This window comes from Anopheles coustani, chromosome 2, assembly GCF_943734705.1.
Source record: "Anopheles coustani chromosome 2, idAnoCousDA_361_x.2, whole genome shotgun sequence".
In the NCBI taxonomy this organism is placed as follows: domain Eukaryota; kingdom Metazoa; phylum Arthropoda; class Insecta; order Diptera; family Culicidae; genus Anopheles; species Anopheles coustani.
In genome coordinates, this window is record NC_071289.1 from 7148909 (window position 1) to 7164619 (window position 15711).

At 47.9% G+C, this 15711-nt stretch overlaps 3 protein-coding genes across 3 annotated transcripts in view; 1 reads left to right on the top strand and 2 right to left on the bottom strand.

The window, feature by feature from the left end:
* Positions 1–197: 197 nt before the first annotated feature.
* On the top strand, positions 198–1740 carry LOC131266170 (glia maturation factor beta). Its single transcript, XM_058268544.1, has 3 exons — positions 198–394; positions 492–585; positions 715–1740. Exons 1-3 carry the CDS (start codon positions 392–394, stop codon positions 1032–1034), a joined length of 417 nt encoding a protein of 138 aa, XP_058124527.1. The 5' UTR covers positions 198–391; the 3' UTR covers positions 1035–1740.
* Positions 1741–1851: 111 nt separating this feature from the next.
* LOC131267797 (probable ATP-dependent DNA helicase HFM1) lies at positions 1852–5765 on the bottom strand. The gene is made up of 3 exons (XM_058270753.1): positions 2968–5765; positions 2263–2712; positions 1852–2208 (listed from the first exon to the last, which is right to left on the bottom strand). Exons 1-3 carry the CDS (start codon positions 5763–5765, stop codon positions 2094–2096), a joined length of 3363 nt encoding a protein of 1120 aa, XP_058126736.1. The 3' UTR covers positions 1852–2093.
* Positions 5680–15711, bottom strand: part of LOC131266167 (potassium/sodium hyperpolarization-activated cyclic nucleotide-gated channel 1-like) — a 28329-nt gene continuing 18297 nt past the window's right edge. The window contains exon 2 of the mRNA XM_058268539.1: positions 5680–5717. The gene's annotated coding sequence lies outside the window, so the exon portion shown is untranslated. The remainder of the gene's footprint in view (positions 5718–15711) is intronic.

Consider the following 15711-nt stretch of genomic DNA (forward strand, 5'->3'; position numbering starts at 1 on the left):
GATAAAGCTTGAGCAATGTTGAACAATTTTATTTAATCAAATAATATTTTACCGACTCTGTAAGCGTAAATTGTACACATTTATGCTAAGCAACTCTACCTAAATGTCAAAAAGTAAGGGGCTATTCAGCCTGATTATAAAAGGCAACCTTGGGTGCAGCTCAATCAAACATTGAGAGCTGCCTTACAAAACACAAACAAAGAGTTTCCGAGCAGAATTTTAGTTGATAACTCCCCGTCGCGTTTTTCGAGTGATTCATCTGCAGCTTCCGAATTCACAATTGTTCTTTCATTCGCGCAGTGGTTAGGCGTAGATTCAGAACAAAAGTGTCCATTTTCAATAGCTGCTGCTTGATCTTATACGGTTTTAATTTCAAACCGCTTACACCACCATGGTAAGTACGACGTTTTACCTGAACCGCTTGGAGATTGTTACGGGCAAACAGTGCAGATAATTGATCTTAATCATCTCTTTCCGGCCTTTCGCACCAGACCGAGGCACAGATCTGTGATATTAGTCCCGAGGCAAAGGAGGAAATTAGCAAATTTCGATTCCGTCGCAACGCAACGAACACGGCGCTGATATGTAAGTTCTGTTTATCAAAGTCAGCCTGTAATGACTCATCATCCAAAAGTTTTGATAACGGGGGTTTGGTTATCAATGCTGTTCGATTGATGTTATAACATGCGTGTTGTTTTCTCTTTCATCCTGAAGTGAAAATCGATCGCGAGAAGCAACTGGTTACCGTGGACGAATTGCTGGATGATGTGGCGATCGAGGAGCTGCAGGAACAGCTTCCAAGTCATCAGCCGCGCTACATCATCTATAGCTACAAGATGGTGCACGATGACTCGCGGATATCGTACCCGATGTGCTTCATATTCTACACGCCCCGGGACAGCCAGATGGAACTGTGCATGCTGTACGCGAAGACACGCATGGCGCTTCAGCGTGAGGCCGATCTGACGCGCTACTACGAAATTCGCGAACTTGACGATATGACCGAGGAGTGGCTGCGCGAAAAACTACGATAAGAACATAAAAACATATTAACAAGCTTTTTGCCAACCCAGACCTAACACACAAACACACACGATGATAGAACCCAGTAGCGAAATGATAAGAGATTTGCCAAAAAAAAAAACTCGAGAAAAAAAGTACTGCTAACTCGATGCTATATCGCTCGGAATAACAGGCAAACGATGGAAATGGATCGCCTTCCATTTTACTTTTCTAAAGTATACATCATAGGCTTCATAGTGACGTATACTTCTATCCATTATCCAACTAGAAAAAAAATCTTGTGAAAGTAGATTGAATACCTCGTGCGTAGAAAGCTTATTAGAAGACCTTCACAGAAACTAGAAATTCAGGGAAAATAAATTAAGCGATTCAGTCCCAATCACTATCTTTCCGGTCCTTTCAGAAACCAAAGTGGTACAGGGAACGGATGGACCACTGATAAGGCTTATACAGACAAATTGCAGGAATATTTCCAGATAGATAATCGTCTCGACAACGATATTATATCGCGCGTGATAGAAGCTAATAGCTACTAATCGTATTATCGGATATTTTTGTAGAACTATATACACACATACGGTACCCTCTATTCTATGTGTAGGACCTACGAAGCGATATATTGTAAGCATTTACGTGACTCTAGCTTTTAAGCATGTTTTGTATTTTTCCATGGCGCAAGCGAAAGACAAGCAGTACATCGTATGACGTACAATGGTATTTAAAAGACTTTTTTCTCTTAAAGAATTGATCGGCTTTTCTTCAGTATAGCATATTTGTATAGTGATTACAGGTTGTAACTCTTTTTGACTAAAATCTGGCCATGCTCGACACGATAGAGACATAGATTTCCCCGCTTTTATGCGTTTAGGTTTACGAACTTGCTTAAAATCTTGTATTTTGTTCGCCACTTCTAATGATTTCTCTTAGAAAGTTGAAAAAAAAACACTAGAATATCTTTCTTAGAATTTTAAGCAATGCTGTACATTGCGTTACCGTATAGTATCGTCATATCAATAAATGGGCAATATTTTCAAACTATTGAGTAAAGAATTGACCAGTCCTGACTTGATTTATTCATCCATGCAAATAACATCTTCAGCACGTCCTAAATTAAAGTTTTTCTTCTTCCTCAACACTGGAGTAAACGCTTCCACCGCTGAATACTCTTCTCTTTCCTGTGGGACTCTCCTTTCCATGGAACATGGTGTACCATTTCTTTCCTCTGGAAACAAACACCACCGTGGGCTGATGTCGCCAAACGTTAGAAATAGGTTGTACCTCTTGAAGCAATCGATAATGTCCTCCGAGAGGCTGCAGAGGATGAAACTTTGCGTATACTTTCGCTCCCGGAACATGTGCCGGAACTCTTCGCTGCTAAAATATGGTCGCAATCGGCGGCGCACTCTGAGCTCCGACGGTTCCGCAGGTGGTAGATTTTTAAACGATTCCCCGCTCGTCGAAGCTGGACGCTTTAGAATCGATCGCAGTGGCATGGTTTGCGCCACTCGTGGTGGACGAGGCAATACTAAACTGGGGCCATTTTCCGCTTCGCTGCTGGTAGTGATGTCGTTTTTGGATTTTAATGCGGCGGCCATCTCAAGTCGCTCCTTGATGGAGGTTGCGGCGATCACATGTGTGGATGATTCGGTCGGAAGCTGTCTGTTTATTAACGATGGCAGTGAAATACCGCTTTCGGTGGGATTTCGAAGTAATTTCATAAGAGAATTAGAAGCGAGGGATGTGTTATTCATGCTTAAAGTAGTTAAATTGAGACTTGTTTTTGTGGTGACATCAATAGATTTGAATGCTGCAGGAACATCGACCGATAATCGATTTGCAATCGACATTTCGTGCGCCGGAACAGGCATCCTGCTTGCAAAGGACATATTCCCAGCTGAAATATTTGCACCACGAAGTGAATTTAAAAATGCCGAAATTCCAAACGAATCGTTCAGCGTGGATATCCTCTTCTCTTTTGGCTTCTCCTGAGCGCAAGAAAAAGGATCCCGTTCCACCGGAAGCATCGTTGTGTTGTTGTTGTTGTTGGTGATCGTTTGATTCGGAAAGAAGTGTGTTATGGTAGTTTGCTTGTTTTTGACAATGGCCGGTGGATCAAGGAGATCCAACGTGTACGAACAATCCAATCCGACCCAATCGGAACAGATAAGGTGAGCCGAAAGGGATCGAACCGATGAGATATTGCTCGGATAAATGGGCCACGTGAAGCCATTACCCTCTTCCATATCGGCAGGAGTCATGTTTTCGATTGTGCGATGTAGTAATAATCGGTTCGAAGAGTCTCCAACAAGCACACTGTACGAAATCGGCATGCTCCTTGGGTCGTATTGCACGTTCTTTTGCGAAACGATGCAGGAAAATACCGGTTCTTCCGCTTCGTCCTTCGCAGCATCAGTTGTTTTCGTGATCTCGATCGAAAACTGTGGCAAACTATCAACAAAGCCAATGATGTCGTTTCCAACAGGAGGTTGCTTTTTCAGGATCCATTCTAATTCGCGCGGATCCGATTCGCGCACAGCCCGAAACGTTACCTTGCCACGGTCGGCTAGGTGGCGTGCAAGTTTTGGTCCGATTTGATCCAACTGCTTCATTATGAACGGGCTGTCGAACCACAACTTCGCCTGGAAGCACTGAATCAACCGGGACACGTTCAGCATCGCTTGGAAGCACCCGGCCGGAAGCTGACTTCCGTTGGCGTCCAGCAATCCCACCACGCACCGGCCAATGCGCGCACCAAGGGTAACTATTTTGACCGCCTCCTGATGAAGGCCATGGTCGTTGATGGTTAAATTCCCGAACACGGCCTGTACGAGACAATACACCTTTGCCTCGGTAGAGCTGATTCGTCCCGGCCACCGAAATCGCACGCCAGTTGGGGGTTCTTCGCCGGCAATCTCTTCTGGATGACCTCCGGTGGCATCCCTTGCCGAGGGAACGTTGAGCGAGTTCAGGATACGCTTCTCGTTGTTTCGACACTTGTACTCGCAGAACTCGTCTGCCCTCGCGACAAGTTGCAACATTTGCTGCATCGATTCCGTACCCTTCATATCCGACTGAAGCAACCGCATGGTCTTGAAGGAAAGATGGTTACGAGTCATCAGCTTCCCGCAGGCGGTGGAAAACAGTGCGTTCGGACGCCGCTTCAGGATCAGACCGCTTTCCTCCAGCGAATCGATTGTATCGCGACACATTTGTTCGATTTCGTCCTCGATGTCCCGCGCTCCGGACAGCTGGTAATGGGTTGGATTGGTTCGCGCCCGTACATAGAAAAAGGTGGACCTTATCCACTCCATCACCGCAGGTTGGTCGTAGATGATGCCGTGTGCAATCTCCGAGTTCAGAAGCTCCGCAAGGCGATGGTGCAGCTGCGACTCGACGGGTGCCGTGCCGGCCACCAGTTTCCGGTAGTGTTCCGCGTTCTCTTCGGCCGTCAGGATCACTGCCACCCCGTCCTCGTTGTATTGCGCACGACCAGCTCGGCCAATCATCTGTAGTATATAGTTGTCCGAGTAGTTTTTCCCCCCGAAGCTAAAGGTAGACTTGATGATCACAAGGTACGCGGGCAGATTCACACCCATACAGAGCGTGCTGGTGCAACAGAGTGCGGCCAAGTGTCCGCTCCGGAAGTGCGTCTCAATGCAGTTCCGATCGGTGAGCAGCAAACCGGCGTGATGGAAGGCAACCCCTTTCTCGACACAATCCCGCAGCGGCTTGCTCGCTATTTGGGAGGAAATTTGGGCCAGGATCGCCCCAGGCGGAAGGGATCGCTGAATGTTCGTGCGTGCCAAAAAACTGGCCGTCGTTTCGGCACTCTTGCGCGACGAACAGAACACCAGCGTGGGTTTCTGGCGCGAGTACTCTTCGATTATGGCCGGCAGTTTGTAGTTTAAATCCATTTCGAACTTGTACGGATTCGTGGTGCACGGATATCCAACAACGTGCCGCCCGATACGGGTGGATCGGTATGTTTCGGCGAACGAAAACGGCAACACGTTACGTTCGTTCTTTAACCAGCGCGCTATATCGTCCACGTTCGGAATGCAGGCTGACACGGCGATGAACCGGATCGATTCCGGTTGTCCACCGTCGTTCCGTTGCTCGCCGCGGTGCAGCCGGGAATCGATGTACTTCATGCGCGACACGACCAGCTCCAGATTCGCACCACGCACGCCATCATCCATCACCTGGATCTCATCGATCAGGAACAGCCGGACCGGTTGGAGCACGTTCGCCACCGTCTGGTCGCCCCAGTGGCGTGTGAATACTTCCCATTTTTCCGGCGTACTCAGAATCAACTGGTGCTGACCGAGCCTGCCAATGTCCTCGACCGCGTTGTCACCGTCGTATTGGATGCAGCTGACACCGAGTGCCGCAAACCGGGTCCTCCATTCGTGATACTTTTCCGCACACAGTGACCGCGTGGGGGCAAGGTACACCACCCGAAACGGTTTCACGCCGGCACACTCAACCGACAGCTTCACGATTGCCAGCTCGAGAATAACCGTCTTACCGGAACCGGTCGGTGCGTTGACGACGAGTGAATCTTCGGACTGCAACACGGCACCGGCAACCGTCACCTGGAGTTTGTTGAACGCCTTTAGGCCAGGGAATGCAACCCGGACTGCCGGCGGCAGATCGTTGATGGTAAACGGACGGTTTTCCGCACTCAGAACGTTCTGTGGCACGAGAGGGAACGGTGTTTGTGGCAAAGTTAGCTGTGCCATTTTTTCGTTTGTTCTGTCACTTCGAGTTCTGATTGTTTTAGCCCAGCCTACTACATTAACGGACAAAATCGGTCTTGCACGTGTCAGAGCCTTTGAATACGAGTTTGATGGAAGCCGTTTGTATTGAGGTGAGTCCGTTACACCGTTAGATAACAAAACAGGGGCAATATTAAAAATTTAATTTGTATCGTCGTGTGTCCTGTAACAAATACCACCTCAAACTGCTCACGTAATTTAAATCTGAAGGTGCATGCACACTTTAGTATCGTGACGTAGGACATGTTTTAATAACGGATGTTTCCTACAATTAAATATTTCAATTTAACAAAGCAAGCTAGGTGTTTCTTTTGGGTCATTTTACGATGCTTTTAAAGGAGGAACAACATTTTCCATTAGAACAGTAATCATTGGGCCTATTCGATTGGGGAGCAGGTGCTAACAAAAACTGGCTTGAATACGACAACATCTGATCGCCTATCACCATCGGTCTGATGTCACCAGCAAATAATGTATGTGCCCCTCGATGAGCAACACCCAGAGAGGTGTGTCCTCCAGGGCCTGAGACAGAGAGACGTGATTGTTTAAACAGCAGCGTTTAAGGACATGCCCACCGATGGCTCTGTTCAGATAATGATGTTGATGGGCATTTGAAAAATAAACCCAAACTCGAAGTTGTGGTGGAATTCTGGATCGGAACAAAATGATCGATCGTGACTCACCGCATTATTGCATTGATAGAAATTTAACTGTCGGTGATGCAATGGTATTTATCATTTTGACGATTTACAGAAAGATGAAGCTCATCGCTGAGCTTGCCTCTCGTGCTGCACTTAGGATGAAGTTACGACATTCAGCCCAACTTAACACTTATTGCCCCACGCATTTGGACGCCTGCCGGTGAAATCAACATTACGCGCACTATATTTGGAAGCCCAATGTCAAAACCTGTCATTGTTTACCATTGTTTCGGTAGTCGCGACCGACCGTTGTGTGCGGGTTGCATAACTCCGGATCTCGGTGCGCTTGCGGTCGAACTCCAGTGGGGTCCAAATTTGTCTATTTCCATCCGTGCGATGGTGTGGATCGCTTCATTATCCGTGCTAAATATTGATTTAACCAAATTCCAAAAGAGAGCTAACGCAGCGGTGGATGCTGGGATGGGTTCACCTCGACCGTTGTTCAGTTGGGGGGGGCTCCTTGGTGTTGGTGGTGCCAGTTCGTAAAACAAAAATATGTGCTTGGACTCCGCTGCAGAAGGGAATGTGCGAGTCTTCGGGCGAGTAAATATGTGCTGCACATCGCCACATTCGCTGAACACAGCAAGCGCGCTAAACAAACAGCGAGCGCCAACTGTGAAATCAAATCATCAAACATCTCGCCGCCAGACCAAGCGCACCTCCCAGAGTGGCGCACGTGCATATAATGGAGCATATTGTAGAGTGCGCTGGAACTGGGACTGGGGGAAAAAAACATCTAGGGGCCTCATCGTCCGTGCTAGATTACGCACGACGAAGCGTTGGATCAATTAAATCTGACAAGTCGAATAGAATTGTTTAGGTTTAAAGTCCCTTCAGGGTGTGCATCCTGAGAGAACTACTACGTTTCTAATGCTCTAGCTAATGGTTTTTGTAGATCTTGTTCAATTATTCTTTTCAACTTTATTTTTTGACAACGTAATAAAACTACCCTAGTGATAATAATTTTCCTCAATAACTCATACGTATCCAGCCGACGACAGGACAGATCGAAGAAAGCATTATTGGTTTTCATTAAAAATAAATAATAGTATTGAATTGGATCTAAATTTTAATTCGTAGTACTTGGCCCTGAGACCCTATATAGATCTGCATTACGCATCTCTTGAAAAAATAGCTTCGAATCGGTGTGATTCAGAGCACGTTAAATGCTGACTAAGCCGCAGTTCTTGCTCCGTCTATAATTACAGCTAGAGAAAACATGCCTACTGCATCCCAGAGTAAATCCAATGACTTATGAAATAAAAACATTAAAAATGTTTACAAAAAAAGGGCAGAAATCGCTCCATTGGTTTTGATTGTGAAAAAAAGAATATCATCAGCCCTTATGTATGCACGCTCACGACGAATTCCAGATTGTGGAACAAACATACCTCCCCGGTGGGTGCATATGGGAGGCCATTTGTAAGATAAATGCCATCCGCTTACCGTCGAAAATCCCAAAATGGTTGTTCCATTTGTTTTGATAATCTAATTTAGACCACTGTTACGCGATGCTCCGCGTCCTGGAGGACACACCAAATGGCATCGTATCGAGCATATGGCGCTCCGGTTTCAGCCTTTTGTCAGTCATCCCACACGCATCCTCCCGACACACCCACAAACAGATTAAAGCACCCCGATCATGGGGCCTGCCAGAAATTAGCATAAAAGAAATCGATCACATCGTGCACACATATCGCGCGGGACCGCGAAACAAATCCGGACGATCCGCGCGCGTGGTCCCTTCCCCTCGCCGTGTGTGGGCGTGAACCTCCCCGCCTCCGCCAAGCGGGTCGACCGGGGGGCGTGTGGGAGTCCACACACGGTTTTCTGGGAGTCGGTCGGCGTCGATCGGGCAAAGTCATGCCCGACGAATGCGATCTCGCCCAACCGCCCCGGTTGTATATGGTCGAGGTGGAATTATTAATAGCGTTGCGCAAGGTGACTCGCCGCATGGAAGTTGGATGACGCACCACTTCGGAGGGACGGGGCAACCGGGGCCAGAAGGGGGTCTTCACCAGGCGCCTTCGAGAGCAATCGTAAATGAAATAATCCGCAGCACTCGGTGGATCCCGCGTCCGCGCCTGGTGACGGCATGGTGTTGATGGAGATAAAGTATCGAGAGCATGACTTTCGGTATCAATTATTGATTCCCACTGGTTCGGTCCGATCGCGAGCGAGATGATAGATCGGTGTGCCGATCGGCGCGTCTCGGAAGTTTCATGGCCTCCTGACCCTCTTCCCTCGCGTAGTAGGGGTGGGTTGGGCACCTAAACCGTTTATTGCAACTCCCTCCCCACCGGTGGACGGCAGGGAGGACACTATGTCCGGGCGTGCATCCATCAATCGACCCGTACGATCGGTTATTTAGCGGGGGATCGTTAGTCTTCACCCCGTGTTCGAAGAGGGTATCATTATTGTCAGTTATGTTGGTTGACGAGCTAACCTTCGGCAGGTCAGTTTGCATTACAGAAATGCGGCAAAGTGCAGCGGACGTCGGTGATCGCAGCATGATGTGAAAAGTGTACTTTAAGTCGATAGATTCAATTATATCGCAATGGGCATGGGCTAAGATATCGTTGGGAAATAGAAGATTGTTTCATAATTCCAATTCTAGAAACCATTTAATGTTGGCCAATGGTGTAGGACTCAAGAGTCAGAGGTCGTTTTGATCAGCTCAGTGGTCTTATGTTCATGAAGATTAGGTAAAATAACATTTTTTTGAGCCCAAGCGGAAAGTTTGACTCCTTGTATGTGTACGTACGAGATGGTCTTCACGGTTGTGCTAAACATTTCAAAAAGCTCCTCCAAAACCATCGTAACCACCTAAATGTCAAACGTTCCATCGAGCGTCCGGGCCGCGGTAAATCATCACAAAACGGTGACAAGCGAGGTGCATTATTTTGAAACATTATTCAAAATATACACTTTTACCGCAGCCGAAGATGAAAGGGTTTGTTTGGGGATAATTCATCACCGTGGAGCGCCATATTGCACCGCCACCAATCAAAACCGTTTGGCAATTTAATGGCCCTTTTGCGACACGGGAAAAACTGTCACCCTTTTTACCGGGAAGATCATTCCCGTAAGTGTTCCCGGCGTCCAGCTTCCTGGTGCTTTGATCTGCTGCGATTGTGCCGGCAAACCATGGTTGTCTGGTATTTTGGGGAGCATATTTAATGGGTTCGAGGAAAGCATAGATCTAGCGCCAGCCCTGCGACACTAAATTTGCTTCATAGTCAACTGCACTGTTTTATTCGTAAATGGAAGCCCTCGGCAGGGTCATCAAACGTTCCGTTCGCATACATATATCTGTGAGATTTATGCGAGGGTACCTCCGCCGATCGTCAATATGCTGCCGAACGTTTTGCCGCCCACCGTAACGGAGGTAACGCTTTAAATGGCCCAACCGCACCAAGGCGGATCTCCTGCGCTTCGTTTTTTTTTTGTCGAATGCCGCCATACTGGAGCTACCTCGTTCTGGCTCGTTGAAGGTCGCCCTTCCGTTTCGCACTGAGGCGGCGGGGGCTTTCCCGGGGAGTTTGAATGGAAACTGCAAGTCGAAAAAAAAGATCGTGCACGATGTGGAAATAGAATAATTTCTCTACATCGCCCGTGACCGCTTGGTGAGGTCGGCTTCCATACATATATTTTAGGCCAGCATTTTTTTATTATTCCAAACAGCTTCTCCCCGTGTGGCGAAATGCTCGAAAGGGTTCTATTTGGGTGTAGTCAGCCGGAAAAAGGGAACAGGTGCAACATCGGTACATCGGCCCCTCACCCCCGGGGAGGATAGTTGCTTTTGATAGTAGGACGTTAGTGTTTGTGTCGCGATATTTATAAAATGGCAACAAATGGCTTAATTAGTAACAGTATCACGTTGCCGCTTGCCACCAAACGGTGGGTCGTTTGCGCTTCCCGTTTCGTGGCTCGGGATGCCTTCTCACACAAGAAGGGAAGAGCAGGTCGAAGGGAGGGATGGGAGGGACTCCCCACGACGACGCAGGGAAGGAACTCAATTAAAGTGTAACCCGCTGCGAGCGATCGAAAACGGTGGGGCCCCGCTCTGAATGTTGGCGAATGTTGAAATAGAAGCGCGTATAATTTATATTTTGTGTAGCTCGCCGACTAGCGGCTCACCGTCGTGCAGACCACATTCATTACGGTGTGATTTGTGACAGATCATTTAGTCCCTCCGGCCGCAGCCCTTCCTCCCCCCGCGAGCCGGGAAGGAAAGTTGACAGGCCGGCAAAAGAAAAGCAATGCGCAGCGCGCGTCGCCGTCGTCCATCGACCTGATGTTGTTTTTATTTTTCGGCATGAAAATAGACGTCTTCGGTGGGGTTTTGGGGTCGGCTGCCGTGGACTCCTACGCACCGTACGGCTTCGACGCAATCCGCACACATCCAGGTGAGTGCCGTCCGTGCGGGGATTCGCGCCGTCGTCGTCGTCGTTGCATCGGATTGCGCGCGCGTGAGGCGGCCTGTCTGACTGTGTGTCCCCGAACCGTGATGGATTGAAATTAATGGAATGGATTTTTCACGCATCCCGCAACACTGTCGACACGCGACGCCGGGCGGACCAGGAAGAATGAGTGCTACCGTTTCGGGGCTGGGCTGGATGTTTTTACGGTCCGTATTTTGATTCTTTCGAATCACTTCGAATGGTGTTTTGCAATTAAATCTGCTATTCATCTTGCTCTTGGACTCGTCTATCGTAAATGTCCATCGAAATCGAAAACGAGGCCCATTAAAAGTATATTTTTCATCAGTCTCCGCCTCCGGAGAATGCGCATGGATCCCATTTCTCGAAGTTGGTCCCCTAATGAGCACCCTTCGTTTGATACGGTACTTATATTACAGCACCACCAGCAATTTTAACGACATAAAAGTTCTTCCAACTGTTCGAGATATGTAAAACTTGTAAACACCTACCGGGACGACCGTATTTCCAGCTGATCGGAACCGCTGCGGGCGATCGGGTATCAGGAGTTCATTACAGAAATGAAGTCATCATTGTCAAACCACGAAACATGTGTGTAGTCCACCAACAAAAAACATTTTCCCTTCGAGAAGGAAAAATTCTCACGTGTTGCACCAAGGGGGGTGTTTACCAGATTTTTTTCCCTACGTCCTCCGTAGTTCGTATGCAACGGGACCAGCAGAAGGAACTAAATTTAGGTTGACCTAAAATTAAATCCTAGTCCCACGATAGCAGGAGGGTAGGAAAAATATGTTTGGTTTAGGATTTTCACTCAACTTTTCTTGCGTCTCTGGGACATTGCTGGGAGAACCGAATCTATAACGAAACGAGTGAATCGGGACTCCGGGACTCCTATTTCCGATCCGTGGGTCACACGTGCGTGACACATTTGTGGTTAATCGGGTGGATTAAAATCACAAAGACGGGTGGAAAGAGAGAAAGAGTGCGTTCTCGGAACTGTCCAAGCCCCTTTTTTTCTTATGGAAACGGATTAAAAGAGTATCAGTCATCTCTAGCGTAGGAGTTGGGCGGCTGTTTATTTGTCTTGTACAGTTCGCCCTTTTCCGATACGGTAGGACTTACAAAGTCCTCCCGAAAAGACAGGAGGAAAAAAAAAACACCGTCAGTCCCATCAGTCAAATCGAGAAATGCTAGACCGCAACTCAACTGTTTGACACACAGACACCGACCGATCGTCCCATCCTTGATCCCGTCCATCGGCGACAAAAATCATTAGACACAAATTAACCAACGGATGAGGCAAACTTCCGAGTCATCAATCACTCTTGCGGCTCGGCGGTTTCTACTTCATCTCAGATGCAGGTGTCAGGCGGTGGAGTGTGATCGAACGGTGCTGCTGCACCTTTCAGTAGGTGCAGTATGTGAAATCATCAGCATCATCATCATCATGATCGTCATCGTCGTCGCCAAATAGTAGTCCCAACCGACTCGATCATCTCAATCGCGATCTTCATCTCCCATTTCGTACGGGACGGGACGGACTGTTGACAGTTTCGCCGTCGGCCCGAAGCCGTAAACACTGTGAAATAAAACTCAAAGCGTAAAATTATGATTCGCCCGACACGATCGGGGAGGATTTTAGGATCCGGGACCGGGTCCGGGGAGGAACCACCGGTCCGTCAACATTGATTCTCGTGCGGCGGGCGAATAATTGAATCGGACGCGGACCGGTCGGGCCTATAAATGCATGCGTTAAATGCAAATTGAATAGAATTCAGCCACCAAACCAGAGGAGAAAAGCGACTATTTATATCGAAGGGGTTTCGTGTCGGACCAGGAAGTCAGGTCCCGGTGCATTGTGAGAGGACGCCACAGCGCCGCACGATCCCTTTGAGGTGATGACATTTACGTTCATCGCCATCGCTGATCGGCTGAAGGATGGCTGTCAATATTGGTGAATGTCAATCCAGTTCCATAAGTGGCAAAGCATTGCGTGGGGGAATCCTCCGAAGGTACGACGGCACACGATGCTCCACTAAATGCGTTTTAATCGATCCCATTTTGGGGAAAAAGGGAGCTCACTTTTATGATCCCGAAGTAGAGCGGTATGAAACGTACCCTTTGAGTGGCTCTTCAGAGGCCATTATCGAGGTTTTCCGGGGCCGTTTTGTGGTTTTGTCAAATTAAGGCAGAAGAGATAAACCTTGGCCCTTGAAGTGATGCAAGTACTCCCATGCCTCCACCATGCTGGCAACGAACTTCCACTCGACTCCCTTGAGGACTGTCTGGACTCGCGTTTTAACGAGGGCACTATTTGGTTAACTTATGGGTTCCCCGAATCGAAACACCCTTTTTTCGTGTCTGATTCCGTCGTGCCCAACAGTGCATCTACTTCAGCTCGCTCGAGTTGGAGAACTTTTTACTACGAGTTTGTCAATACGATCGATCCTCGACTGCATCCCGATGCGATGGACAATACGAAGAATACGGCCACTTAACGTACGTATCCGTGTTGCTTTAATCTAGTTGCTGCAGCTCACTCTCTTCCAAACTGGGACACGCACGACCTCGGCCCGAGCCTCCGGTGGAGCTTATGTTAATGAGCCCAAACGGCAAATTGGTTCACACGGCACGATCACTCCGGAAAAGGTAAGAAAGGCACCACCACGACTGCGCCAGCACTTCCCGGACTTCGATGGCGCACGAAAAAAGAAGACGAAAACCGACCCGATGGTGGACAACAAACCCCGGTAGCCCACACTTGAGACATGGTCTCTTCAAAGGCGGAGATCTTCGCCTTCACACAGGTCGTGGCAAAATTTATGATATATAGGCTACCAAGTCCAGAGCAGTCCATGTTTGGGGAAGTTTATTGGTATCCCTTATCGGGCAGTCGTCGATGGCTGATCGTTGGTTTATCTATTAAGACGTTATTCTTCAGCGTGACCTCAATTAATGACCTTGTGGATCAATTTAAACACGGCGGAGGAAAATGAAAGTTTACTGTGCGATGAATGTCATAACCATCGGATTTTGGGTTATTTGAACATCCAAGATGCGCCGTGTCTCTCAAATAGGTTATAGTTGTTCTGGGACTGTGTACCAAACAAAGTTAAATCCACACAACCGCCGGCAAAGTCACTATTAGTCACAGGCATAACGAATTGTCTTGTATGTTGGTGCACGATTTTGTTTTTAATTTTTAATTACAACACCGCACCCATTTGCTGGGAGGAGCCAACACACGAATGGGAGGAGATGCTGTAATAACAATATGCCATCGCCATTTCATGTCGGCGAGCGCTACAAAGCGGGATTACTCACCGTCCGCTAGCAAAACAGCAAATGTTTTCATACCCAAGCAGTGAAGACCTCCGGGAGGAAATAGAAACTGTGTAAATGGGTATGAATTTTGCTAATTTTAGTGAAGTAACGCTTCGAAAAGTTCTCAGAATCTTTGGCATTTTGAATAACCAAAGGAATGTTTCTTTTAACCTAAGGTTTCAGTACTTCAGGTCCAGATTTGTGTCTTTTCTTCAACTCCCTTGAACACACAGGAACTTACAACACCTTGACCAGCTCATCCCGGCGCTCCGACGCCGCAACATGCCGGCCACCATTGACGTGTGCAATGTTTCAAATTAGCTTTCTCATGTTGAGCAATGGCCGGACACATGTTGGACAGTGTGTGGTTTGTGCTCCATCCGTCGGGCCGGCGTCATATGCAACATCTGTACGGAACAAATTTACACCGGCGGCAACACAGAAAACAAAACCCGTAGGTACTTTCAGTGAAGTTGAGGCCCTGGTTTTGGTTGGCGGTTGAAAGGAAAAATCTGTTACCTTAAGGCGCATGACGCACTCGTCGTCGAACGTGTACACTGCAGTAAGTCATCTTGAGCCCGGTCAAATAAACCACAAACTCGGGGTCGGAAAAATTGGACAGCATTTGCTAGCAGCCTTTCCGACGGACCGGACGTCAAGCGTCGTTGGGGAACAAGGAAAACTCGCGCTTTAACACACAAAGCAGCGCGCCAAAAAGCAGTCTGTCGATTAGTCGGAGTTTTGGGGCGTTTGAATAACCGGTAAATAAACAATTTGTCCTCCCCAGATTTGGAGTCCTAGCCCCCGGGGATACCGCGTGTACCAGTCCCCCTGGACATGTACATGTTTCTGTGGCTCGCGTGACGCGCATAATGTACGGCTGGCCACGCGGTTGTTTGGTTTTATGTTTACTTTCGCTAAACGTTTGCGCCGGAATTCGTTTTCTGCCCGACACGCCAGGGATGTTTTCCTCCACCGACGTGTTTTTTCCCACCCCTTTTTCCTTTCTTCTTCAACCATTTTCACTCTCACCTTTTGGGCCGAGACGATCACGAGAGGAATAGCCTAGCCGGAGGGCAACTTCGTGAACATGGGTCGCGAGAGGGGGGGGGGGAAGTCCGTATCTATCTCCGGCGAGGGATCATTTGATCGTCTGCTAGGCAATCATGTATCGTGTCGTGTCGTCCACAAAAGGAGCGATGTAAAACCGTATCCCATTATGTCTTCCATCTCGGACGTTTACAACTGTCCTTTCCGTCGTTCAGTCCATTTGCAAAAGCATGGGATTTGATGGTCTTGACGAGAAACTTTACAATCCACAATTGCAATTTACATGATTTGCAAGGTCTGTAATGGGACTTAGTTTTACAGTATAATAACATAACGTCCACTCATCTTTCTCATCATCGAGCGATTCGCTAACCTTATAATAATCATCAAATT

Coding starts and splice junctions, on each gene's coding strand:
- LOC131267797 (XM_058270753.1), bottom strand. CDS start 5,765: ATGGCACAGCTAACTTTGCCACAAACACCGTTCCCTCTCGTGCCACAG. Junction 2,713..2,967: donor ATATCCACGCTGAACGATTC/GTTTGGAATTTC, acceptor TCCCACCGAAAG/CGGTATTTCACTGCCATCGT. Junction 2,209..2,262: donor TTTGGCGACATCAGCCCACG/GTGGTGTTTGTT, acceptor CATGGAAAGGAG/AGTCCCACAGGAAAGAGAAG.
- LOC131266170 (XM_058268544.1), top strand. Junction 586..714: donor AACGAACACGGCGCTGATAT/GTAAGTTCTGTT, acceptor TTCATCCTGAAG/TGAAAATCGATCGCGAGAAG.